This window comes from Megascapheus bottae, chromosome 6 (assembly GCF_031878675.1).
Source record: "Megascapheus bottae isolate mThoBot1 chromosome 6, mThoBot2.hap1, whole genome shotgun sequence".
Lineage (NCBI taxonomy): Eukaryota > Metazoa > Chordata > Mammalia > Rodentia > Geomyidae > Megascapheus > Megascapheus bottae.
The window spans coordinates 37293320-37320788 of NC_143514.1; the positions used below are offsets into that span (position 1 = coordinate 37293320).

Below are 27469 nucleotides of genomic sequence, written 5' to 3' on the forward strand. Positions count from 1 at the left end.
CATATTAAAGAGGAGTGGAGAGAGTGGGCATCCTTGTCTCATTCCTGAGTTTAGAGGAAATGGCTTTAGCTTTTTGTCATTAAGTATAATGCTAGCTACAGGCTTGTCATACACAGCTTTTATTATACTGAGGAAATGTGGTACTTATACACAATGGAATTCTATGCTGCCATCAGAAAGAATGACATCCCCCCATTTGTAAGGAAATGGAAAGACTTGGGAAAAAGTGAAGTAAGCCAGATCCAAAGGAACATAAGCTCAATGGTTTCCCTCATTTGTAATAATTAGTACACATCTAGGACTCTCCTAGAAGACGATTACAATAGCTCAGAACCTAGGTACATAAAGTCATATAGGATGCGACTAAATGAAAGGAACTCTAGGATATGGAAACAAGAGATTTATCTTGTATGATTGTTGTTCTTAATGTACTATGTTATTTCTCTTCTCTTTTGTTGCCCTTTGGTTAACCTCATATTGTTACTGTATCTGACTTTGTTACCTGGTATATTGTATATATGTTTATTTGTTTATTTGAAATAGGAAAGGTAAGGGGGGGGAGAAGATGATTGGAAGTGGGCAGGGAGAGAGAATGGAGACAAAAAGATGAGAAGGTGTATCGACGTGTGAGAAGTAATGTACTTATTATCTGTCAAATGTAACTGTAATCCCTCTATACATTATCCTAACAATAAAAGATTTTTAAAATTGCCAAAAAAGAGAAATCTGCATGAAAGGACACATTTCTAGAAGATTGAGCATCATTGTGATAAAATGTTTGCTTACTACAAATTCATTCTTTTGGGCTACCATTGACTTTAAAGTTTTTATGGCTGGTAAATCAGGTATTGATATTTAATATAAAACAGTCTAAAGTTATTATCATATTTTGAAATGTTGTATTTTTAATTAACTCATTCTCTGTGTGGTTACATCTTTTGCAATCATAATGTAATCAAGAAATCTTGTTCCAAATAAACTCAGCAGGAAGTCAAATAAGTTTGGATCAAGAAGGATGAGTTGACAGTGATCAAGATGCATTGTACTCATAGTAAAACTACTTAACAATTTAAAAAATACCCATAGTTGGGTTCTTGATTTATTATCTACATGAGGAAGATGGTAATAACTGATTAAGAATTACTTTTTTAGACCCAGAAATGTAACAAATCAAAGAAAGTTTGGATAAATGGGACTGCATTAAACTGCAGAGCAAAGGACATAGCTAGGAAGCTAAATAGAAAGCTCACAGAGTGGGGGGCCAGGAGTTTGGCCTAGTGGTAGAGTGCTTGCCTAGCATGCACAAAGACCCAGGTTCAATTCCTTGGTATCACATACATAGAAAAAAGCCAGAAATGGTGCTGTGGCCAAAGTGGTAGAGCTCTAACCTCCAGAAGTCGAATGACAGTGCGCAGGCCCTCAGCTCAAGCCCAGGACTGGAAAAAAAAAAAGAAAGCCCACAGATTGGGAGAAGATCTTCACTAACTATACAACAAAGGCCTCATATCTAAAATTTATCAACAGCTCAAAAAATTGAATCACTCCAAAACTAATCTCCAAAGTAACAACCATCCTATTAAAAGATGGGCCAAAGACTTAAAGAGAGACTTCTATGTAGAAGAAATAAGAATGGCCTGTAGACACATGAAGAAATGCTAGACATCTCTGGCCATAAAAGAAATGCAAATCAAAACAACTCTAGGATTCCACCTCACTACATTTAGAATGGCAATGATCAAGAAATCTAATAACAACAGATGCTAGAGGGGATGTGGCCAGAAGGGATCACTACTACCATTCAACCACTATGGAAAACAGTATGGCAGTTCCTCAAAAGACTAAACATAGAGCTCCCCTATGACACAGCAATTCCACCACTTGGCATTTACCCAATCATCCAGAAACAAGGACATACTAAATCCACTAGCGCAATGATGTTTATTTCAGCACTATTTACCATAGCAAAGATATGGAACCAACCCAGATGCCCCTCAGTTGATGAGTGGATCAACAAGATGTGGTATTTATACACAATGGAATTCCATGCTGCCATCAGAAAGAACGACATTGTCCCATTTGTAAGGAATTGGAAAGATTTGGAAAAAATCATATTAAGTGAAGTAAGCCAGATTCAAAAGAACATAGATTCCATCATTTCCCTCATTTGTAATAATTAGTACAAACCTTGGACTCTCCTAGCAGTGGTTTGCAATAGGACAAAACCTTAATGCATAAAGCCATATAGGATGAGGCTAAATGAAAGGACCTCCAGGATATGGAAACAAGGGCCATATAATGTGTGATTATTGTTCTTAATGTACTGTCATTTCTTATCTAGATCTTTTATTGTCCCTTGGTTATTCTCATACTGTTACAGTATCTTACCTTGTTATCTGATATATTGTATATATGTTTATTAATTTATTTGAAATAGGATAGGGAAGGGGAAAGCAAGATGAGGGGAGAGGGTGGGAGGAGGGAATTAGGGACAAAAATATGAGAAGGGGTATCAATGTTTGTGAAGTATGCACCTTCTATCTGGCAAATATAACTGCAACCCTTCTGTTAATTACAATTAAAAAACAGAAAAAAGAATTACTTTTTTGAATAATATGTAAGCAGTCTATCCAAGGGTAGAAACTTAATTCTTTTGATTAAAGAACTGTAATAGACTTCAGACCAATTTTTCTCTTTATGAGAAAATCTGAGATCAAGATTATGCAGACCTTAGATTCTTTCAGGGAAAGCACCAGGTGCTATATACTGTTTTTCTGACTGGCATGGTACCTATGTCTACTAAATAACTCTTGCAACAAAAGCACTTGGATCCAAAAAATTAAGGTGCTTTATACATGCCTTCTCCACTAATTTTCTCAAGACACCGTGAGTATAAGAGTTACCATGACTGTATTGTCCAGTTTTTCTAAGAAAGAAATGAAGGCTCAGAAAGGCAAAATCAAGTTCTCTACTAATTTGTACAACTGGTAAACCAGCATGACCAATGTTTGATCATGGCTCTCAAAGGTCATGCCTTTAAACATGGCATTATACGGCTTCCCTCTTCCTCCATACTGGCATCCTATTCAAAATAGTACTATTGTGAGTGAAAAAGAAAAACATGGACTGGGTGTCGTTAGATCATGCCTGTTACTGTAGCCTCTCAGGAGAGTGAAATTTAGGCAACAAAGTCTGTGAGACATTCAACTCTAATTATCCACTATGAAACAGAGAGTGGTGCAGTGGCACAGAGTGATTGAACATTAACAAGCCTTCTGTGCAAAAGGACCTAGTGACTGATAAAAAAGCCATGCAGTGGAACAAAAGGATGCGATTGTTGAGAGAGGATGTATTCAGTTGTTTTAGCAGCTCTTGAATTTGTCAGGTGACCATTTCCCATTTGGTGAATTAGGTCTATTAGCTAATTTAGATGCTTACAGGTGGCTCCAAGTTTAAGAGCTAAACAAAAAAGATGAGGCTATTGTGCTCTCAGGTGGATTGGTAATACAAAAAGCAGGCAGGGTAGGAACCTACTGTAAGGTGATTTTGTTTGCAACAGTGGTGTTTTTATACTATTGGGCAATAGGTGCTGATAGTGAATGACAGCTGTAACAAAGAAAAAAATTAACACACTCAATATTGTGCAAAGTTAAACATGCATAAATAAGAAAACATCTGGAGGGGCAATTATGGCACAGAGTGTCTGTAGAGAACACTTCTTGTTTTAGTGGTTCAAAGACTTAGGAAAGGAAATAGAGATGCATCTGGTAAAGCACAAAGTGCTGATAAAAATGTCAAGGACTGGATTTACTCAAGCAGAGGTTAGCTAGATGAACACTGATTCACACGGAGGGGAATTTGGACACAAAGGTTTCCCTTAAGACTGTGCTACACATTTTGAATGATAAAAAGAAATAGAGAAGCTTTGACATTTGTTTGAAACCTTCAAGGGGATGTTGTGCCAAGCAACATGTAATAGAATTGCTGATGTCAAATTGACCCCCCTCCCTGAAATAAACTGAGAAATTTCCAGTGAAAAGCTTCAATACTTATAGGATCTGTTAGTGTTTATGTTATAGCTAGCAAAAAGAAATGTTGATTTGATACTGAATGGTATTTTTCAAGCAAAATCCATCCCATAGCTAATCAGTCTTATTTTGGGAACTTGTTAAGTGTATGGGAGATTTTGTATAATATGAAAGAATGACTCTATCACTTCCATAATGCTTTTGGCTCACACTGTTGTTTTCACCAGGAGTGTTAGACTAAGCAGGCTATTGCATTTCCCAACTAGGTCATTTTTTTTTAAAAAAAATTCCTATCATGGTTCTTGAAGCTTTAGGGCTTGCTCTAAAAATCAAAGGTTTTACACCATTAAGAATGTTCAAAGGGACATGATTCACTATGTAAAAATGATGATCTAAAAGTCCAAAACAAGTTTCAAAATGCTCAGAACCAAGGTCAAACACAACGAATCATCTCTAAAGAATAATAAAGTAACTCATTAAAAATATCAGGTGTTGTAATTTTGTTTAACAACCATTATGGAAACCCAGTCATATTATTTTTTTTCATGCCATATATTCCATGCTTCTCCTTTTAATTTTGAAAAGGGAGAAAGGAAGACTTGCTTTCATATAGATAGAACAGGTGTACAGTCATCCATTTCTCTCATTAAATTTACTAACAATCCTTGGTATTGGTATATAAAATAGTATAACCAGTTCTGACAAATATAACCAAAGTCATCTAGTTACTAAGTCACAATCTGCAGATACAGAGCCAGATACAGGAACGGGAGGCAGAGGTAGGAAATCTGAATGTCAACAGGTATCAAGCAATGTGAAGCAGAAACATGCTCTTATTCTGGCCAAAAGAAAAGCCTGCTGGATAGAATACATATAGATAGTCACTTCCCTACTTAATGAATACTATAGAAATAACTATAGCTCAAATGCAATAATGTTAGCAAAGGCCTAATGAGGAGCCTAGATTTCTATTGACATGAGGAGATAACAAAGACAACCAACTTTCATGCCAAACTGTTATTAAGAAAGACCAAGTGAAACTGGAGTAATAAAGGATAGCCTGGCAGCTGTAAAGAGGAGACTAGAGGGGCCAGAAATTTGGCCTAGTGGTAGAGTGCTTGCCTAGCATCTAGCACGAAGACCCGGGTTCGATTCCTCGGTACCACATACAGAGAAAAAAAGCCAGAAGTGGTGCTGAGGCTCAAGTGGTAGAGCTCTGGCCTTGAGAAAGTCCAAGGATAGTGCTCAGACCCTGAGCTCAAGCCCAGGACTGGCAAAAAAGAAAAAAAAATAAAAGAGGAAACTAGATGAGCAAGAAAGGGAAGGACTGGGGTCCTAAAGATGGTATGAGAGGTTGTACAACTCTCCCTGGGCAACTTCCCCAATCCTCAGCCATGATTGGCCCACTGGTGATTATTTTAATGTTACCGTGGATTGGCCCATGTGTAATTAATGTAATGATGTGCTTAGTAAAAAAAGAGGATCAGAGTTATAAAACCGATGATCCTACACACCCAGTATAACCCCATTTGTACTGAGGTAAATGAGTCAAGGATTTGACTAGGCTAAAAGAAAAGGGGAGAGTGTTAAGGGGATCAGGGACTGGCGCCATCCTGAATGCCTAAGAGTTCCTGTCCCATTGTGTAAGGTCAACAATGGTAAAGCAGCCCAGCCACCTTTGCCCTTCTAGGGAGGGGCAAACTTATCTCCACCCCCCATGAGGCAGGATGGGATATCTCCTTGGGTGAGTGGGGAGGGCCTGCTTTGTGTGGAGACCTGCCCAATTTGCATGCCAACTCCAACTAAGGAGACAGGTAAATTCAAACACTGGGCTGTAACCCTATTGGTTAAGTGTGTGTGGCTGGAGCTGGCTGTGGTCCCTCTGAGTATGTAACTATCCCATCGGCAGCCAGGTTTGACTGCATGGGTTTTGCCCTTAAAAACCCAATGTGAGAGCCACTTGGGGTCACAGTGTCAGCTCCCGAGTTTGCACTGTGTCCTTGGCCAGTCCATTCACCATCTACTTCCCCAATAAATTTACCTTTTTATATGAAAAAAAAAAAGACCAAGTGAAGGGATGCAAAGCCTCATTCCCAATGAGTAGGCATAAGCCCGAGTAGTGAGCTCCTCCTGTCAGTAGGGACAGCCTGAGGCACTTGGACTTCCTGTACCTCCCACAGCAGTGAGACAGCTCCTACCTTCCTGTCAGAGAAACGTTGAAAAGAAGCCTTAATAGCGATCAGGACTTTCACTATGACCAATGGAAACAGGTGCAGAGCTGTATCTTCCATCCCCACTGAGCAAAACTTAGGAACTTTTGTTCGGATGTCAATGAAGTTGAAAAGGGGAAACCAGGCATCTATCTCCACTGAATAAAGTATCAGAGAAAGCTATCTAAAAGAAGAAGGTGTGAATAAAATTTAGAGATTTGTAATATAATGAAAATTATATGTCCAGATTTTAATAGAAAGATCACCCATCATGTTCAGAATCAGGAAGATATCAGACTAAATGAAAAATGACAGTCAATTACACATTGTTACAAGGATATTAAAATATCAATACAAAGAAGCTAGAATTATCTGACTTTAAGTACCTACCAAAAAAATTAATGACCAAATTACACACACTCAAGAAAAAAGCCATTAGCAAAAAAATAAAAATTCTCAGTAAAGAAAATGAAGATTGAAAACAAAAAGGAGTTGAAAGTGTGGCTTAGTGGTAGATTGCTCGCTTAGCATGCACAAAGTGTTGGGTTTGATTCCTCAGTACCACATACACAGAAAAAGCCAGAAGTGGTGCTGTGGCTGAAGTGGTAGAACACTAGCCTTGAGAAAGCCCAAAGACAGTGCCCAGGCCTAAGATTTAAGCCCCAGGGCTGACAAAAAGAAAAAAGAAGTTAGAAATGTCAGAGACAACATGAAAGCTTTTATTAATGTTCATACCGGAGAGAAAAAAAGGATAAAGCTAAATAATTTCACAAGAAATAATGACTCAAGCATACTGAAATTTGGTAAGAAGCAAAACAGATGAAAAAGAAACAAACAAACCTCCCAAATATAACAAAAATGAAACCCTTTACAACAAAGTCGACAGAATCATGAAAAGACAGAAACCCACATAGAAAGACCCCAAAGAAACCTACAAATAGATGCATTATCATTATTGCTAAAACTTAAATATAAACAACAAATCTTCAAAGCCACTAGAGAATGACACTCTATAAAAAAACCAACTTGAATGACTACAGGTGTTTTTATTAAAGTTATGGATGACAGAGAAAGTGGTATAACTTCTAAATTCTGGTTAAATTCTGTCAACTCCAAATCCTGAAACAGTACAATGATTCTCTAGCATTAAAAGAAAATCTCAGAGGAAGGAAAATGTAAACTTATTGTTATCTGCACTAGAAAGGAAATGGTAAAATGAAAAAGAGAGCATATAAGTAAATATATGAGTAAATACATTAATATTTTCTCATCTTGAATGTGCCAAAATTATGCTATATGTTTGAAGAAAAAATTAGGATGCTGGTGTAGTTCTAAATGTATGTACAGGAAATGTTTAAGACAATTTTATTATACACATATTAGGATAAAAGAATAAAAGAACTTTAGGTTTTTAAAGGTCCCTTGAAATGGTCATACAGATAGACTCCACATATCTATAACTCACATGACATATATGTGTGTGTGTGTGTGTGTGTGTGTGTGTGTGAATGTATCGCTAGAAACAACCACTATAAAAGCTGTATGAAGAGATATAACAAAACCATTCTATGTAGATCAAGATGGAATTCTAAAGAATGTTAAAATAATCCAGAAGAAGCAGAAAGAAGAAAAAAGAGAAGCAAAAGAGTGAAAGAGGGACATACACATATATGTATACATCTATTTTACTCACATGTATATTAATGTATGTATGTATACACAGACACAACCATAGTCACACACACACACACACACACACACACACACAAATGCACACATCTATTTATCTATCCGTATATCTCTATAAAGAGAGAAGCAAACTTTAAGGTACCTATTTTAATATTAAATTTAATGACCTAAATATACAAATTAAGAGATGGAGTTTGGCCGATGGCTTAATTAAAATGTACAGAGAGATATAAAGTAAAAGACATTATATCCTGAAAATAAGGAAAAGAGAATGGCTATATGGTGCCAGATAAAGTCAATTTCAGAAGCAAAGAAGTACTCAAGGAACTGAGGAGTTCATGATATGAAAAAAAGATCAGACTATGAAGATAGCATAAATGTCACATACCAAACAATATATATATATATATCCATATATATGAAATAAAATTTATTGAATTGAAACTAGAAATAGAAAAGACCAAATTACAATTGAAGACCCAGTACCCTTCTTTGAATAAGTGAGAGAAAACTAGCTGAAAATGATCAAGAATAAAAAAGATAATAAGTTAATATAATCAACAATTCTTAAAGATTCACATATGACAACTCAGAAGAAATAGGTCACTTTCTTGAAAAAACACAAACTAGTACAACTCATCCTCTATAAAACGGAACTCTTAATGCTTCTACAACTATGAAGAAACAGGACCTGCAAATCTCATCTCTTTTGCTGTCCCTTGGTTATCTCATATTGTTATAGTATCTCACTTTGTTATCTAATATATTGGATATATCTGTATTTGGTTATTTGAAATTAGATAAGGAAGGGGGGAAAACCAAGATGGGGGGGGTGGGGAGAAGAGCAATGGGGACCAAGACATGTGAAAGGGTATCAATGTATGTGAATTAATGCACCTTCTATCTGGCAAATATCATGTAACCCTTTTATTAATTACAATAGAAATATTAAAAAAATTTCAAGAAAAAAATATACCTAGGGCAAGGAGTTTCACTGGAGAATACTATTGGACTTGTAAATAAGAATTACTGACCAATTTTACACAATCTCTTTTGAAAAACAGAGAAAGTAACTTACTGTAGTTTGTTTTTAAAACTAGTGATTTTCCTGACTGACTCTCAGACAAAAAGAAATAAACAAAACCAGAAGTAGAAGAAAGAAAGAAAACTATTATAGATCAGTGTTCTTTATAATATAGGCTCCAAACATTCTCAATAAAGTATTGACAACTTAATTTGATAACATATAAAATGAATTATTTATATGCTATGATCATGTGTGACCTATTTCAATGATATATATTCATATTCATTCAATGATACATGTTCACATTTAAAAATCAATAAAATATACCATGTTAATGAACAACAGAAGGAAAGTTAAGAGCAAAATAAGTTGGAAAAATTAAAAATCTAATTATGATAAAAATGCTTATAGTCAGAAGTACAGTCATGTCCTCTACTTCATAAAATTAATCTATTAAAAAAACAAACCTTAATGTAATGGTGAAAAGTTAATGCCTGATCACAAAATATCAGGAACAAAATTTAATTGTAGTACTCTAAATGTTATTCAATGTAATACTCCAAATTGCAGTTAATGAAAGAAAAGACAAAGAGGTCTGAAAATTGCAACACAAGTAAGTTGTCCTTATTCGTAGATGACTATTCCCATAGGGAGTTCAAAAGAATCAAGAAGAGAATTTGAGACTGTCCTAGGGCACTAAGGCAGCCATGCTGGTGTTTTATCCAGTACCCTGTTCAATCACTCAAGAATGAAAGAATTCAAGCACAAATCAGGTAGAGATCTTACTATAGATATACATATATATACATACCTACATACATATATGCTGACAAAGTCATCCAAGAATATCTGAGGTGATGGGACATACCATATTTTCAATTCATTAAAAAAGTAACGTTTCTATCCAAGTGAATATAATGGATTAACAAATTTCCAATCGATCCAATGTTCTCTCTAACGTGTATGTACAGTGTACATCTGTTCTACATTTCTTCCATATTATGTACAATCATATAACATATTTTGTATATTTTAAATTTTGAAATGCATAAAACTAGCATGCTGAAATGAATTTGATAAAAACATAAAGGAGGCAGAATCAGTGCATCTGATTTGAAGCTTAGTATAGTCATAGTTGTCAACACTAAGTAGTAGGTACAGGCGGAAGTCACACAGATAAATGGAATAGGACAAAGATTACATACGTAGGCCCTAAAATCTATCCAAATAATTTTAGATCAAGGTGAAAGTAGGAAAACATCTTTACAAGAAATGATGCTGGTTCTGTTGAAAACGCATAGACAAAATAAATGAACCTAATCTACATCTCACATCATTTATAGAAATCAACTGCACTTAAACTCCAACTTAAACACTGAAAAACTAAAAAGATTCCACCGAGTTACTACAAATATTTGCAAACTATGTGTACGACAAAGATAATGCTTAAAGTATACAAAGAAATCTCAAACATAAAAGTAAAAAGTTAAGGCTAAAAAATCCACTTAGAGTATGAGCAAAAAAATATAGACATTTCACCAAAGAGGACATACAGATAGTAACAAATTAATGCATTGAAAGACGTTGAACATCATTTGTCATTATTGAAATTAAAAAGAATGCAATGAGATATCACTTTACATCCATCAGAATGAGACAGAACATTGAGATCACACTAAGAGCTGAAGCCACACAGCCAGAAATGGAACCACTCATTTATTGCTACTGGAAATGTAAAATACTAGAGATGTTCTGGAAAAGTGTTCAGTGCTTTTTTGTTTTAAAATAAACAAATATAAGCACATGAGTAGCACATTCCTGGGAAACTATCACAGGGACTTGTGAAGACTTTTATCTTTCACAGAAAATATGTCCATGAATGTCTAGCAGCTTTGTTTAAAAAGCCAAATCTAAAAACATTCAGTTCCCTTCAAAGGAGGTATGACTAAACTGTAGATCATCCATACCATGGAATATTATTCAATAATAAAAAGAAGAGATTATTAATCTCCATAGAAAGCTGAGTTTAAAAATCAAGATTAAAAGCTTATATATTGCATGGTTTAATTTCTATAACATTCTTGGTATAACAAAATTAGCAACAGAAATTCCAGACATCAATTGAAAACATTAACACAGGAATGTAGGTAAATTAGTACTGGAAATAGATGGCCTGGTATTCATTTTTCTTTTAGCTATGAATCTTAACAAAGGTATAAAGCTCTCTGCTTATGATGTAAAATCTGTAGATAATAAAGGCATTATAGAATCCTGTGAGGCTTACAGAAACTATTATAAGAAGTTGGTGTAGTGTTCAATACAAAGCAAATACTCTGTGATGTAATGAGAATAAAAAGTTATAATTGCCTGAATAAAAGTGATTATTCTTTGATCATAATAATAAAAATTACCAGAAAGAATAGGTTTTACATGTGTTGCAATCAATAATTGACAAGTCATTTTGCAAACTGTTTCCAAAAATAAGCCAATCAAGTTTCATTCATGTAGCTATGTTTTCCACTCATGGCTTTGTGAATGAATCCTCAATACAAACTTCTGAAAATTGTCCAATCCCTGAGTCTCAGACTTCTTCATAACTATTTTGCTCAGACAGAGTGTGACCTATAAATTATTTTTAGTAATCAGTAAATTAAGTTGAAGACTGGCCTCTATGCTATACATCATATTTAATACATATCCATTCCAGCTGTTTTGAGGATTAGTTGGAGATGAGAGTCTCACAGACTTTCAGCCTAGGCTACTTCCAACCTTGATGCTCAGATCTCAGCCTCTTGATTACAGACATGAGTCAACAGCCACAGGCATAATCTTATGATTTTGTCATTCCTTATGTGGTCACAATCCTGATTCCTCTGTGTGTTATGTTATCTAAGTTTCCAAATGATGGTCAACTATGCATGTTTTTATTGCATTAGATTAATCTTGAACTTTCACTTTTAGGTTTTCCTCAAAGATAATATTTATGCTAGAGCAAATTCAATTGTCTGAATAGTCATTTGCTTCAATGATTATCTCTGGCATTTATTGATAGACTAAGTATTTTTCATCTGCCAGTCTTTCTATTGCTTTAATTGGTGACAAATTTATTTCCTTCCTCTGACTTGATACCTAGTTGATTGGCAGTTTTGGATTTGCATTCTTAACAAAGGTATAGAGTTGGTTTAGATGAGAACAATTTGGTCCTCATCAAGAATCTTATCTTTATATAATTTTGGCTCCTTCTAGGCTATGTACTTTTGCTTGGCAAATAATTCTTGTTTAACATCAAGTTTCACTCCATTTGTCTCTGTCTCTTTTTCTGTCTCTGTCTCTCCCCTTGTGCCTCTTTCCATCTCCATTTCATGTTAATTTGTAGTGATGGAAAACCATGAGTCTAATAGGTATATTCATTCCTATTTCCACAGTGCAGCAAAATACTTGGCTATATTGGTGTTTCTGGAAAAGAGCACCATGACAATGTTAAGTTTTGCTTAAATAATTACGTTCAATTTATATTAATAAGAATTTTATAATGATACTCTCCTATGGTAACATAAAACTGTGTCACTTGATTTGAGATTATAGATATTTTTGTAATATTTTGGTTGTTCTACACATAATGGCATGTACAACCTCAGCCACAGTGTGCTTAATCCTGTTCCAGAACATCAATATCATTGCCATAAAGACCATGCTCCTCTAAGTTTAGTAGAGATAGATACATAGATTTAATACACAGAATGAGTTTAGTCAGTGTCTTAATATGACACTGATATACAAGTGTGCTTGTTTGAAATCTCAATGAGATTCCTATTAGTGATTGGTGGTGCCAAATATTATCAGTAATTGACCATAACTACAAACATCTCCTGTGATTCATGCAGTATGTATTTATTAACTTCTGTCCTTATCTCCTTTTAAAGTGGAATGATATTTTGTATAAGAGTAGGTATGAATGCTTCCCAGGCAACTGATGCAACTAGAAATATTAAAAGTTTCTTATCAACCAGTAGGATGTTATTAAGTAGCAATTACTTATTAGGTACACAAACAATTGGTTCCAGGTTATTTCTAGATATCAAAATGCAAATTCAAGTAGGATTGCATTACTATAGACCTAGAATCTCTTCTGAAGTCTCATTAGGGGTAGATATTCATTTTTATATGGGTATATTTAATCCCATCTCACTGTTGTACTTTCTCTGAATACAAATTGTATATATTTTTATAAGAAGTGTCTCATTAGGGACAACTTATTGGGCTTTTTTTCCCTATAAACTCTGCAATTGTACGACTTCATTAATCTGTCCTATTTAGGTTCATTTCTTGTTTTGGGGCAGACTCATCATCAGCAAAAACGTTTCGCTGCTATTCTTAAAGCTGATTTGCCATCAATTGTCTCACAGTACAATATGCTATTACCATAAGTAGCTCTGCAGTCTTTAATATGGCTCCATAAGAAGTCCTCAGAGACATGGCCATAAGTGGGGAGAGAGAAAGAGGATGAAGAATGGAATTAACACAAAAGATCTCAGAATGTAAGGAATTTCGATTGTTTTTGCATTTTTAGAAATTAAAATCTTTTCAGAAAAAAATTTCTTTGGATCATAAAAACATTGCTACTATCAGAAAAGGAAAAAAACGTTGAGAAAGACAATGAAGAAATTCTGCAGCCAGATTGAGCTGGGAAATACTCACAGATGATTCTCTCATTTGCTTAGGGATTAATGAGGTAAAGGCATTAATGTTGGGGCTTTTCATGACTAATAATGAATCTTTACTAATTGTAAAGCCTAAGCAAGAAAATCTATTTACCTGACTCATTTTCTTCTGCATAAAAGGAAAGGTTAACTGTAGCAGGGCAATCAGTCAGGTTTCAGAATCATTTTTCAAATTCAAATTTACTGTAACTAACATCGGTATTTTTGACTTGATGCTGATGGAAATACTAAACACTTCTACTTCTCTTGAGTCTAATACATAATGTTTTCTGCCTGATTTTCATATCTACTTCTTCCATATCTTGACTCTGAGAGCTGTAACATACACTTTTAATTTAGGTAGCCTCTACTTTTCCCAATATTTAATTTCATGTCTGTCTGTTTCTTATATACACTGTACATTCCTCTATTTCTATGTAAATGAGCTTTCTTTCCTCAACCTACAAGATATCTCAATAGTCTTATGCTGAATCACAGAATTAAAGTTAAAGGTACATTTTCTTTGGTTTGCTTTTTTCTTCTCAAGTCTACACATATAGCCAACTCTCTAAGAGAGAAACTTTTTGTGTGTGTCACCATTTGAAAAAAAAATTTCTGATGGGACAAAGTTTTACAAAAGTTATCTCCAATGACAATTTTAAGATTATATATTTTAGATATTTATATTTTTATTATTTTATCCTAATAAGTGAGCAGTGATGCAAGAAAAAATTCTTCCTTACTCGAGCTGATGCTATGACTTAAAATATTGTTATGGGCTTTTCAAGTAAACTTCAAATAAAAATGGATGCATGAATAGATAATGTAAAAATCTGCTAGTTCCATTTAGAGTAATAAATAATTAAGGTTTATTTTCTTGGAATGGATACTTGAAAGGGATGGGGTGGGAGTCAAGGGAAGAGAGTAGAGAAATAAAGAGAAGAAGGAGAGAAGAATGCAGTAAAAATTCAATGCATCTCTTACAAAATTAAGAGAAGGATGCGGTGCTCCTGGAGAGAGATGGGTAAGAATATTGAAAAGGGTGACCTTTACCAAGATGCATTGTATTCACAAACTGCTTTATTGAATGGCAACTCCTTAATGTACAACTACTTAATGGTTAAAAAGAAATTTTCACTGGAAGATAAAAATGACAATCTTTTACAGTTTCATAGCTGAATATGATATATTCCTTCAGTAGCCTACAAAATGTACAGATTCTCCTTCCTTTCTCATATGAAGCAGATTCTGTCCTCTCCTGTCCAGCATCTCCAATTTCCCCTTCACTAACGGCTTCTTCTCCAGCCTTTACATATGTTCACACATATGTAATCTCATTTTGTCCTCTTTCCTCTGATATTATCTAATATATCATATGCACCCCACTCCCCTGTTTTTCAAATAAAAAACTCCTTGGATTTCTTTAGGTTCCTGAAAGGAGCCTTTTCCTAAACACACTGAACTTGTTGATTATTGGAAGGCAGCATATGATGCTATTGACCGTTATCTCTTTGGAATATATTCTTTATTCTTTAGTTGTTATTAGATTGATAGTCCTATCCATTCTATTAGTCGCATTTAGTTCAACTAATTAATTAAAGCCAAACTCAGAACTACATCATCCCCTTTGCTGGGATGGAAAGTGCTTAGCTAGTTGGGATCCACAAGATACATAAAGAGGCCTGTTGATTTGGGGGACACAGCCCCTGGAAGCTTGCTGCCTGACTGGCTTTGATAAAGGGATTTTGTGTCACCAACTGTCATCATTGGAAATCATCTTATTAGGAGAGAAATCAGCTCTAGGATAAGGCTTTGGGTAACTGTGGAAACTTAAAAATCATCAAGGTCCATGTGAATACAGAACAGAAGAATAAACCTGAGTCTTTTCCTGCATCTTTATTATTTTGTTCGCTAAATCATCTTATTAATTTTTTTTCAGGCAAGACCGTTTGCCTTGAAATTTTTACAACTTATGGTAAAAATCTCCATCTGACAAATTTTTGGCTTTTTCCTCTCTTACCAAAGTACATCTTTTAAATGTTAGTGTTTCCATAGGACTTAGCACCATCCTTGATGGCCTCACTCAAGCTGAATTATAACATACACTCTGATGATTGGTAAATGCTAATCTTCAGCTAAGCCTTCACTGCTGAACTTCAGATACAAAACCAAATATCCACTTGGTTCTAAAGAAACTTTGAACCAATACATTAAAATCAAAGCTCTCCTGTCTCCTTTACATCAGTTACTCTTTCTATAGTTTGTATTTAGTGAATGGAATGACTAACTTGACCATTTTAGCAACCTGGTTATCAATCTTAGTTATTTTACCTATATCTTTACTCTGTGTCCAGTCTAATGCAAGATGTTTTTTGCTCTATCTATTAAGACTTCTTATGGATAAATAGAGAAACTTCCCGTTGCTCATGTCTACATCCTTTCTCCTTTAGTTAAGACTCCTTTAGTCAGAGTGGTCTTTCATTGAAATTTTGACATTTCATTTTCTCCTTTAAAGCACTTCCCATTTCCCCTTCCCATTTTCTAGATGATAAAGCCCAGATGAATCTGGCTTTTCCTTATATTTTCAACCTTATTTAACAACAAGTTGGACTGTCCTAAACTTCCTTTAGTTTCTTCATGAAATGTGTTCCCTTTTCAGGTACTCTCATAGTCACTATTGCTGAGTTTCTGGATATAGCACAGGAATGACTTGATTATGCTTAGTGCTAGATATTATCCCATAGGAAAATTAATAAGCATAGTGTCTGCATATCAACTATTACCAATTATTTTAGAAATGGAATATATCTTTAAAAATAATTGACATAAAAAACAGAAGAAAACAAAAATCATTGACATCAGCTGATGTCCATGGCTCAGCAGGCTGAGATATGAGGATTGTAAATTTGATGACAGCCCAGGCAGAAGAGTCTGAGAGACTCTTATTTTCAATTAATTACCCAAATAAGCTGGAAGTGGAGCTGTGCTGCAAGTTGTAGAATACAAAAACAAAACAAAACAAAGCTAAACAAAACAAAAACCTTAGGGACAATGCCAAGGCCTGGAGTCCAGGCCCCAAGACTGGCATATATGCATGTATTTGCACGCATATGCATGTGTACACACACATACACACACACACACACACACACACACGGCATTGAAGTCACTAGGGAAAAATCACTGAGGTTACAAAGAGTGAATGCAATATGCAATGATGCAATATATCTATAAGCTATGAAATTCATTCTAATTTTAAAAAACTGAGTTTAAAAAATAGAACCTAAAAATCACAATTGGATTTTAGAATTATAAGGACACTAACATTTGTCACTGTGTTAACATTAATGGTATTAGCTACTTCTCTGATCTTACTTCATGTCTTCCCATTAGAGCATAAATCTAAATCTCTTGGTCCTTATAAAAATACTTTTCTTATGTATGCTTCTGAGATTTAAAAAATTGTATTATTCATGTTCCTGAAATATTTTCCCATTTGAACTATATTTTCCAAGACAGTGTTGTAGCCATAATTTACTATCTTATTTACTTATGTATTTGGCCATATCAGGCTTTGAGCTTGATAAGCAGGAACACTCATTTAATTTCTATGAGTATTTCTTTACAGCAATAGCAGAAATTAAACAATTTTCTGTTGATAGAAAATCATTTGTCTGGTTTTTCTGATACTATAAACACTGAACATATCCTTCAATGGTGTGTGCAACTTTTTCAAGTTTAAAGAAAAATTTTCTAGTTTAGAGGAGATTTGCTGACATGTAGAGTATTCCATTTCACAATGTAATTTCTTATCAGAGTAGTTTGTGTTTTGCATTTCATTTGGAAGTATAAAAATATTTCCTATCCTTGCAAACAACTTTTATTTCTTAGTTGTGTTCATTTTTACCAGTCTGGTAAATGCAAAATGGCATCTCTTTTGCCTTTCTTTGAGTGACAGAAGGCTTCTATTTGTTTTAATATTTATTTACTTTTTTATCTTCTTTGAGCCCTGGCATTTTTAAAATGTAAGAATTGTATGTACAGTTACTATGGTAATTTGTATGTGCTTTAAAAATACTTGGGCAATAATAAAAGATATTGCCTCCCATATATATTGCAAAAATCTTTTCCACACTTTCTGATTCACTTTTTTAATAAAGTACAGTAATGCAATAAAAAGGAACCTCATATGCTTCCTTACATTAAAAAAAACTCTTTAAGGTAAAGAAAGACTTTTTAAATGTTTTATTCTCTAGCACACAGTAACGTACATATTGTTGCTCACTAAATATTTTTGTTCAGTGAATTGTCACAACTTCAGAAGTGGTGAACCAAATCTTTATGTGACCAAATATCATTTTATGCCATGGATTCAAGAAAATCATTGAAAGCAAGAGAGACAGAAGGATGTGTCACATAGCTTTCTGTACTTGCGCTTCAAAGAATATTTTAAGGCCCTTATGAGACTGGTAGTGTCTGCAGAGAGGTGATAAGATGTTTAAAAATATACATTGCTAACTCTGAGCACCTAGCAGGATTCACTTTCTATTCTTTAACAGTTGATTTTTTTTTTGTCAGTCATGGGGCTTGGACTCTGGGCCTGCACTTCAGCTCAAGGCTACCGCCCTACCACTTGAGGCACAATGCCATTTCTGGTTTTCTAGTGGTCTTTAGTGCCCAGACTGGCTTTGAACTGTGATCCTCAGATCTCAGCCTCCTGAGCAGTTAGGATTACAGGTGTGAGGCACTGTACCCGGCTGAACATTTTTTTTTCCCAATCATTGGGTTTGAACTCTGGGCCTGGGCACTGTCCCTGAGTTTCTTTTGCTTAAGGCTAGCACTCTATCCCTTGAGCCACCGTGCCACTTTCAGCCTTTTCTGTGTATGTGGTACTAAGGAATGGAAACCAGGGCTTCATGCATGCTAGGCAAACACTCTACCACTCGACCACATTCCCAATTACTGAATAATTTTTATATCATAGGATGAGGTTTAGCCTAAATTGTTCACAAAGGTAGAAATGATGTGAAGACACAAGGCATGGATCACATATCACAACGAAGGTGCCAGGTTGACGGGTTGTGCTATCGATGTGAAACTGATTACCTTTTTAGTAATGGTGTCCGGAGGTACATCCCGCCTCCCAAGTGGATAAGGATTCCATTGGCCACTAGGAGACAGATCTTCTTGTCCATTGTCTAAAATGTTGCTTTGCTGGGACGGGGTCTATTGCAAAAATGGTATGGCATTCTTTAGTGATGTAATAGACGCTTACCATAGTTTTCTGAAAAGAGTCCCTAATAATTATGGTAAAATTACTTCCTTTTAATTGTAGAAAAACATATATTCTAATCCTGGTAGTATTATTGTATACTATTTACTAAATAATGATCCTAAGTTGACAGCTCTTAGGAAGTAGTGATAAATGCAATTAGAAGACACATCCTAGATTTATATACTGCATTTTAAATACAAGTTTAGATTATTTACAGTACCTGAATACAAATAATCAGAATAAAACTCATCAATAGATAAAATAATAATATTTTAAGTTTGCTTAATTTATCTCTTCCATATTATCTTACCATTTAGAATGTAAATTGAAGCTATACAATCCATAGTTTATAATTTATAATATTCCAAGCCATAACCTAAAAATAAATCCTATAATGATTTGGGGAGATATAGATTTTTCCTAATCCAAGATAGAATTAATACTAGCATAGTGCAAGATTTATGGTACTGTGCTATTATTAACAAGCAGAGTTCAGGGAAAGGTTTGATAACACAGCCTAAAAGAAATTATTCTATTTGAAGTGCAATGTAAATAAATCATGACTGCTTTGGTTATCATTTTATTTATACAGATCAAATATACACTAAAGTTTAAACTCTTACTAAAGTAAAATGTTTAACCTGATTCATGCTCATTATTTTTTTAAACAAATAGCAACAGAAATATCATCATTAGGTTCTAATATTAGTAGCAATTATCTTCTAATAGTAGCTTTTAACATTAGATTGTACTATTAGAGATTCTAACAGTTATGAATTGATTCCCACACCAACAGAACCTTAGCATATAGGGGAGAGAGAGACACAATAGTATGGTATATATACAGAGGGAATGTGTATGAAGCTATTTTTAATGTAAATATTACTTGGTTTCCTGGGGACTTTTTATGTGACAGAGCTATTATAATACATCACTTTCTGCACTTTTTCTGAAGGAACCCTACTGATAAGACATGGTTAGAATGTGTATGTACCATTGCACTTCGTGTAAAGCCTTTTTTTTTTCAACACCAGAAAGGAAGAAGGTGGCCATTCTCGTTATGATATACATAGATGAGCTGCTTGCCAGGCTTCATCTCATTAGAGAAATGGGCCTGGTTTGTTTTCCTTTAAGAAAGCAATTATATAATCACCCAATACATATTCTGGCCATTTTTAAAAAAGAAGTATTACTCGGAAGTATTTTAAAACAGGATTTATGCTAACATTTTATCAGTTCCTCTGTGGATCTAATGGGGATATAAAAAACAATAGACAACTCTATTTTCCTTTGGCCCAGTTAACTCATTTCACCAACCCCCCACAAACCCAAGAAGTGTGAAAAAGGAGAAAAAGCTCCTGAATTTAAGCTGTAAAATTAGTTAGGACTGATTTTATTTGTGTATGGATGGTAAAATATAGCTAGCACATTTTAAGAACAGGAAAACAATCAACGTTTGTCTGCCTACAAGCATGAAGTTTCTAGTCTTTACTTTTTCCCTGTGAATATTTCACATAGACTCATGCTTCTCTTGAAATATTAAAACATGGTAAGTCAAAATACTAAACTTAAGCAACTAAAACTTAGTTACATGACTTAAGCTGGATAGTACTTTTAAGTTTTACTTCCCATCTATTTTTCTAGCTTCTTCTTTTTGCCTGTGAAATATGATAATAATTGTGTTTACCTGGCCAGGTATTTGCAATTCAAAGTTTTGAAAATTGGCTAGAATCCAACACAGATTTCCTTACTTCCTCTATACTATTTCTCCGATTCTTCTACTATGCTTGCTTACCTACTCAATTCCTAGTTATTGTTAAAAAGCACCTGAGGCCTGCAAATTTCTTTTTGGTATAAGGAAGAAGTTAAATTTCTATCAAAATTTTAATATCATAATAGCCTCGCCTCTTCCTGAATTTAAAAATCAATCTGTCCCTTTAAAGTTAGAATTAAAATGGATAGCAATTCTTCTCTATAATGATGGATAAAGGGAATATATCCATGCAGACACATTAAAGAGATGGTCTGATTACATAGTAGAATTAAGGGAATATCCTGATAGTTGTTTCATTAATTTCAAGAGTTTCCTGATTTTTTTTTCTTAAATGACTTACCCTGGAAACAACTCCAGTCTGCAGCAATATAAAGACCATGAAGGCAACTTATTGATACTGGATGGTGGCTGGGTTTTGAAGACCAAAAAAGAAATTATGGCTGGGAGCCAATGGCTCACGCCTGGAATCCTAGCCACTTGAGGAGGCTTCTGAGGATCAAGATTTGAAGCCAGCTGGGGCAGTAAAGTCTTTAAGACTCAGACCTCCAATTAAACACTGCATTTCCTCCCCCCCCCCCCAAAAAAAAACTGGAAGTGGAGCTGTGGCTCAAGTGGTAGAGTGCTAGACTTGAGCAGAAAGCTCAGGGACAGCACCAGGGCCCTGCGTTCAAGCCTCAAGACATATATTAAAAACAAAACCAAAAGAAATAAGAATAAAACAAAAAATTGAACCTCAAATCAAAATACATTCACATTCTTTCTCCAAGGAGTCTATTGTTTTTAACTTCAGTTGTTTAGCTACTAAATAGCATACTAAAATATTAATAACATTAAAAGTAGCAACTGGAAAACATAAGAAAGATGAAGCCATCACTGTTGAAATATGTTACTGCAGAAAAAAGCTGAAATTCAGAAATTAATTCAATTATTTCTTATGCCCCATACTTGATAGAATTAGTAGAAATTTTATAGAGTAAGATGAATCTTATTTTTTTGCATCATCTATAACCAATGAAGCAGATAATACCATATGAATCATCACAATACACCAGCAACTTAGTTGCTAAATTCTGCTGGCCTTTAATATTTCTAAATAAAGCAGAGAAATGGTCAGGATGATGTTTTGAAAAAGTAGATAAGAAGTTCTTATTTCTGATATGAGAAGGGGTATCAATGTGTGAAAGGTAATGCACCTACTATCTGGTGAATGTAACTGTAACCCCTCTATATACTACCCTGACAATAAAAAAAAAAATAAAGGGGCCAGGAGTTTGGCCTAGTGGTTAAAGTGCTTGCCTAGCATGCATGAAGACCCGGGTTCGATTCCTCAGTACCACATACATAGAAAAAAGCCAGAAGTGGTGCTGAGGCTCAAGTGGTAGAGCTCTTGCCTTGAGAAAGTCCAAGGACAGTGCTCAGGCCCTGAGCTCAAGCCCAGGACTGGCAAATAAATAAATAAATAAATAAATAAATAAATAAATAAAAAAGTTCTTTGTTTCTGAGTAGAAAGATTGCTGACCAGGTACTAATCCCAAAAGCTAGTGTGAGCATATATAGATTTATGATTTTGATTTTATTATTTTTGATTTTTATGATCATGATTACCATGAATAATCATATGTATCTATTGGAAGAAATACATTCTAATTTTGCTGAGATATAAACATATGTATGGTCTAAAAATGTTTGTATGTTTGTATAGGTACATATATGCACAAATGTGAGCAGCATTGTTCTTATGTGACAGCATGCACAGTGCCTGTGAAATGATTATTGCCACTATGTTGAAGAGATTACATGGCAGTGGTAATAGCAATTGGCATTTTGGTGAGGTCTTGGAACAGTTCCCTTATGAACACAAAGATCTAATTTGGTTAAGTGACACCCAATTAGTAAAGAACATTACCACAAATCAAAAAAATCTGATCAAAATAATGTAATCAAAATAATTTTCTCTGTCAGACTGTGGTGGTACATGCCTGTAATCTCAGCATTTGTGAAGCCAGCACATGTTCTACGACAAGGTCCTGTGTTAAGCAAATCAATGAATGAAACAACCTGTCACTACCATCAACATAAACCATTAAATCATTTGCCCTAGCGCACTTTCATTGAAATTATTGTTATAATATTTTCAGCACATCTTTTGAACAAAAAAACAGGTATAACAAAAATAGGTCCCTAGCAAATATAACTGTAACCCCTCTATTAATTACAATAAAAATTTTAAAAAATAGGTCCCTTTGGTTAATCTCATATTGTTAACAGTATCTGACTTTGTTATCTGGCATATTGTATGTACATTTATTTGTTTATTTGAAATAGGAAAGGGGAGGGGGGAAAAGATGATTGGGAGGGGGTGGGGGGACGGAAATGGGGACAAAAACATGAGAGGGGGGTGTCAATGTGTGAGAAGTAATGTACACTCTGTGTGGTGAATGTAACTGTGACCCCTCTATACATTACAATAAAAAATAGGTATGTGCTGAGCTAAAGTATAAATGCTTGTGGTTTCATGGGCTAGAATGCCCAAGTAATTTTTAAATACGCATTTGATTGTGGTGGTGAAGCATTCATAAGAGCATGGAAATTATTTTGGCAATTTTGCCACTGTTTATGAGGATTTGTGTGTATTTATAGGCTGAAGGCTTTTTTTTCAGAATTAGAAAGATAAGAGAATCATTCTTGACAGATAGCTAGCCAATAATAAATACAACAAAGTCAATAGGAATTATAGACATGAGTTGCCCTGAAGTGCAACATAGATCTTGCTTTGCTTTCAGAAGGGAAAAAATGGCTTTAAGTAACCCTTGGCTCCAAGCTTAATAAATGCACGCGAAACTGATTCAGTAAGAAATAATTTGAATTTAACGAATATTTAATAATATGAATTTAAAAGTTTAGGTATAAACATTGCTATATAAGTTTCTCATAGCAGGTGAGATGAGTATCAAGTGTATTTTCTTTTAAGCAACAGAACTGGCAGTAAGACTATGTCCTTCCAGGCAAAATTCTATGAAACAATTATATAATACATAAATTTCTATGACTTCAGCCTCCCTTTCCTTGATACTATGTAGTATATATTAGCATCTGATTTTATAAGCCAGCAAGTGATAGATTTTATGGCATAATCATATAGCAATATTTTTTAACAAAAAGATTACCAATTTCTCCACTGTAGAAGAGAAAACACTACATTAGTTACCAGCCACATTTAGATGAGGAGTTTAAAGAAAAGTTATAGATTTCTACCCCAGTCCTACTTGGGGATGATGATGATTGAGTTATTTTTTGAGGGGGATCCATAATCTGAGAAAATGCAAGTGGATCTGTCAAAGCACAAGTTAATGATTAGTATTTACTTAGCTCAGCTAAGACAAACACTATACCCATGGTATACAGGGAATAACTAGGATTCTATGTTATCAGATTAAGATATTCTACTTGTCATTGTTTTTTCCATCTCATAGCAGTTACTTCTCTAGATTTTTTTTAACAAAAAGATGATGTAAGATAATAATGACTATTGAGGAACTGCTATCAACCATTATGGTAATGTTCTATGATAACTTCAAGTTTTAGATACATACGAGAAAGCACCATTATATAAAAGAGAACATAGATTTGGGCACCAGGCATGGTAGGGCTTAAATTCTATTTACCACTATGCCAGGTCCAGGGGCTATAACAGCAAAATAGTAAAAATAAAGGAGAGATCTTCTATGTAACACTTTCTCGGTTTCCTCATTTATTTCTACAGCATGTCTTATGGGTTTTGTTTTTGAGTTACAAAACAACAACAAAAAACATGTCTAATATATCTCCTGACACTGACAATGCAATAGATTCTTAATAATCCCTAGATTATTTTACCTCTCATTGGAAATGTTTATTTATTTTGATAATCATCTGGTAACAAAGATTAAAGGTTGAAATGACTTTTTTCCTCTAGTGTACTTTTCTCTGATAACATAAAGTTTCAAGACAATAGCTCTGCTCAGTTACAATAGAACACATCCAGAGAAGCACATAGAACCATTAATCACATCATAGAAAATTGCCTTGAGTGCTTTTTGGAAAGGCAGTAAACACATGATGAATAGACAATGAGTGGATGAATAAATAAAAACAAATAGAAAATATTAATAATTTTATAGCTTAGTAGCTGACTTACATGTCAGTGCTCTAGATCATACATACTATTAGACTTTCTGGAAAATTAATATAAGCATCAATCAAAGAAAATATTAAGGGAAGTTAAATCCTTGAACTAAGATTGCTATTTGTTGGCATTAAAGAAAAGCTTAAAATTATAGCTTACATTTTTTTGTTTTGCAGAAAGCTTATATAAAAGAAATTCTTGCTGAGTGCAGTGGCTCATGCCTGTAATCCTAGCTACTCAGGAGGCTGAGATCTGAGGACCGCAGTTCAAAGCCAGCCTAGGCACTACAAAGCCTTTGTGACTCTTATCTCCAATTGAGCTATATGGCTCAATGGGTAGGGCGGTAGCCTTGAGCTGAAGAGCTAAGGGACAAGTTCAGATTTCAAGTCCCAAGACCGATAAAAAAGTAAGCCTCTATAGGTGACGAATATAACACTCTAGTTCATACATAACTATGTAAAAATGAGAAATATTCAAAATAAAAATATCTGTGTGAGTCTTCTCTTTTCATTCACTTAAGTATTCACAATGTAAGTACTTTATCAAGTGCTCAGACTTTCCTTTATTCATAAATACTTTATCTTTATTCATAAACAGTTATATTCTTTAATTAGTTAACAGAAATCAGTTTCAGGGCAGTGGTAGTGGAAAAAGAAAAGAGCTCTCACCTTCTAGTTGCAGGAAGCAAGAATTGACAAGCAGAGAGCTTTTGCTAGGATCCGACTTTAACCCCTTAAAATGCTCCGTGGAAAGGGTCACCTGCTCATATTATATGCTTAATTTCTCAAAGGTGACCACATTAATTTAGATTCCTTAGAAAGCTTCACTTGCTTCACTAGGAAACCTCTGAGTAATTTGTCACAACATTTAGCTCTATATGGATAGTATTATCCTTCGGGGTATTTATGTATACTAGAGACAACTACAGGATTTCTTCAAGAAAATGGTCTATTTTGCTTACTGAAATAGTTAAAAATTGATGTTACCTTAGAGTGTAGTACAATTCTTATGGATAATAAGCATTTAGATACTGGACAAATATCTCAAATGCCTGTGATAGTCATTTTATTATTTTAAGTAGTAAAAGCATCATAATAAGATTTTTATTCATTTCTGAATTGAAGGAAACTAATGTTTAGCCTATCTCTTCTGAGGTTTCAGAGCACCTGTGTTCTCCATTATGTGGGATGTTTGCAAAGGCCAGGAAAGCCAATGAACAGTCATTTTAAGGGAATGCATTGTGTGTGTGTGTGTGTGTGTGTGTGTGTGTGTGTGTGTGTGTGTGTGTGTGTGTGTGTGTACAGGGCTTTAACTCAGGGCCCGGGTGCAGTCCCTGAGCTTCTATTTGCCCAAGGTTAGCACTGTACTACTTGAGCCTCAGTTCCACTTCCGGTCATTTTTGGTATTTAATTGGAGATAAGAGTCTCACAGATTTTCAATCTTCAGGTTTCAATTTCCTGAGTAGCTAGGATTACAGATGTGACTCACACTATCCAGCAAGCATATGCACTAAGAGAGATCGACTGTGTAGCATGTAAGGAAAACTAAGCAAATTTTCAAATCAAAACTCTGCAGGAGAGGCAGGTGCCAGTGACTCTGAGAGAGTACCCAGGCCCTCAGTTCAAACACAAGTCCAGCAAAGAAAAATAACAAAAAACATCCCTAGAAATATATTTAGGCTCAAAGGACAGAGGCTTAGATTGGAATCTGAGGGAGAAAACAGAGGCCAACACTTTCAAGAAATACATTTTGCTAGGTATGTTGAATATTTCTAAATTTTTCTTCTTTCTTCCATGCCAGACTGGGTATTGCATGTTTTCCAAAGCCTTAAGTGGATGCTTTTTGAATCATTATGTCTTCTGACAAAGGGAGTTCTTGTCTTCTCTCATTACCTTCTTCCTTTCTCTACTTTTTCTACTCCTCTATCTCTTCCTCTTCCTCCTCTACATGCAGGACATAAGATATTGCTGGTAATTTATTAAATTTTTGTGAACGGGCATATTGTGGCAGATACTTTCAATCATACTTGATTGACATTTTAATAGCTTCCAGCAAGAATGCCTGTAAGTCATCTGTGTGTGCTCCAAAGAGGAGGAGGATTGAAAAGTCCCTCAATACAACTCTGTATTCTTTCCCTTGTAGAACACTTTACAGCTAGATCTATAGCTAATGAACTCATTCTCTAGGGTATCCAAAATCACCTCAGAAAATTAATACAGCAATGTACATGTGCCTAATTTTTTGCTGAAGAATAATTTAGACATTATGAAGCATCATTTTAGATATATTGCCATTTTCAGGTACTGACTCCATCTGTGTTAGTATACAGATTGAAGAACAAATAGGGCCAACGACTAGGCAAAATAACCAAATTTTCATTTAATATAATTTCAGATGATTCAGGCAATAGCTTCTTTTATAGCCAAATCTCTTTAATCTGTTTACTGAGTTTTGAGTTTGTTATTTAGAAACTAGTTTGAAAATCAAACTGGTTTTATTTCTATTGAATTCCAAGTCTTCTAGGAAAGGTGTCAACCCTTATAATATGCTGTTTTATCTATACCTTAGCACTGATACATTTTAAGAAAATTTGTTTTGTTAGAA

At 34.6% G+C, this 27469-nt stretch overlaps 1 protein-coding gene across 4 annotated transcripts in view; it reads right to left on the reverse strand.

Moving 5' to 3' along the window:
* Positions 1–27469, reverse strand: part of Lrrc7 (leucine rich repeat containing 7) — a 465452-nt gene that overhangs the window by 38162 nt on the left and 399821 nt on the right. For 2 of the 4 annotated variants that reach the window (XM_090334628.1, XM_090334627.1), the window contains one exon: positions 18758–18877. The exons of the other annotated variants lie outside the window; for them this stretch is intronic. In XM_090334628.1, the coding sequence (XP_090190754.1) occupies positions 18758–18877 (120 nt within the window). The remainder of the gene's footprint in view (positions 1–18757; positions 18878–27469) is intronic. 4 annotated transcript variants of the gene reach the window in all.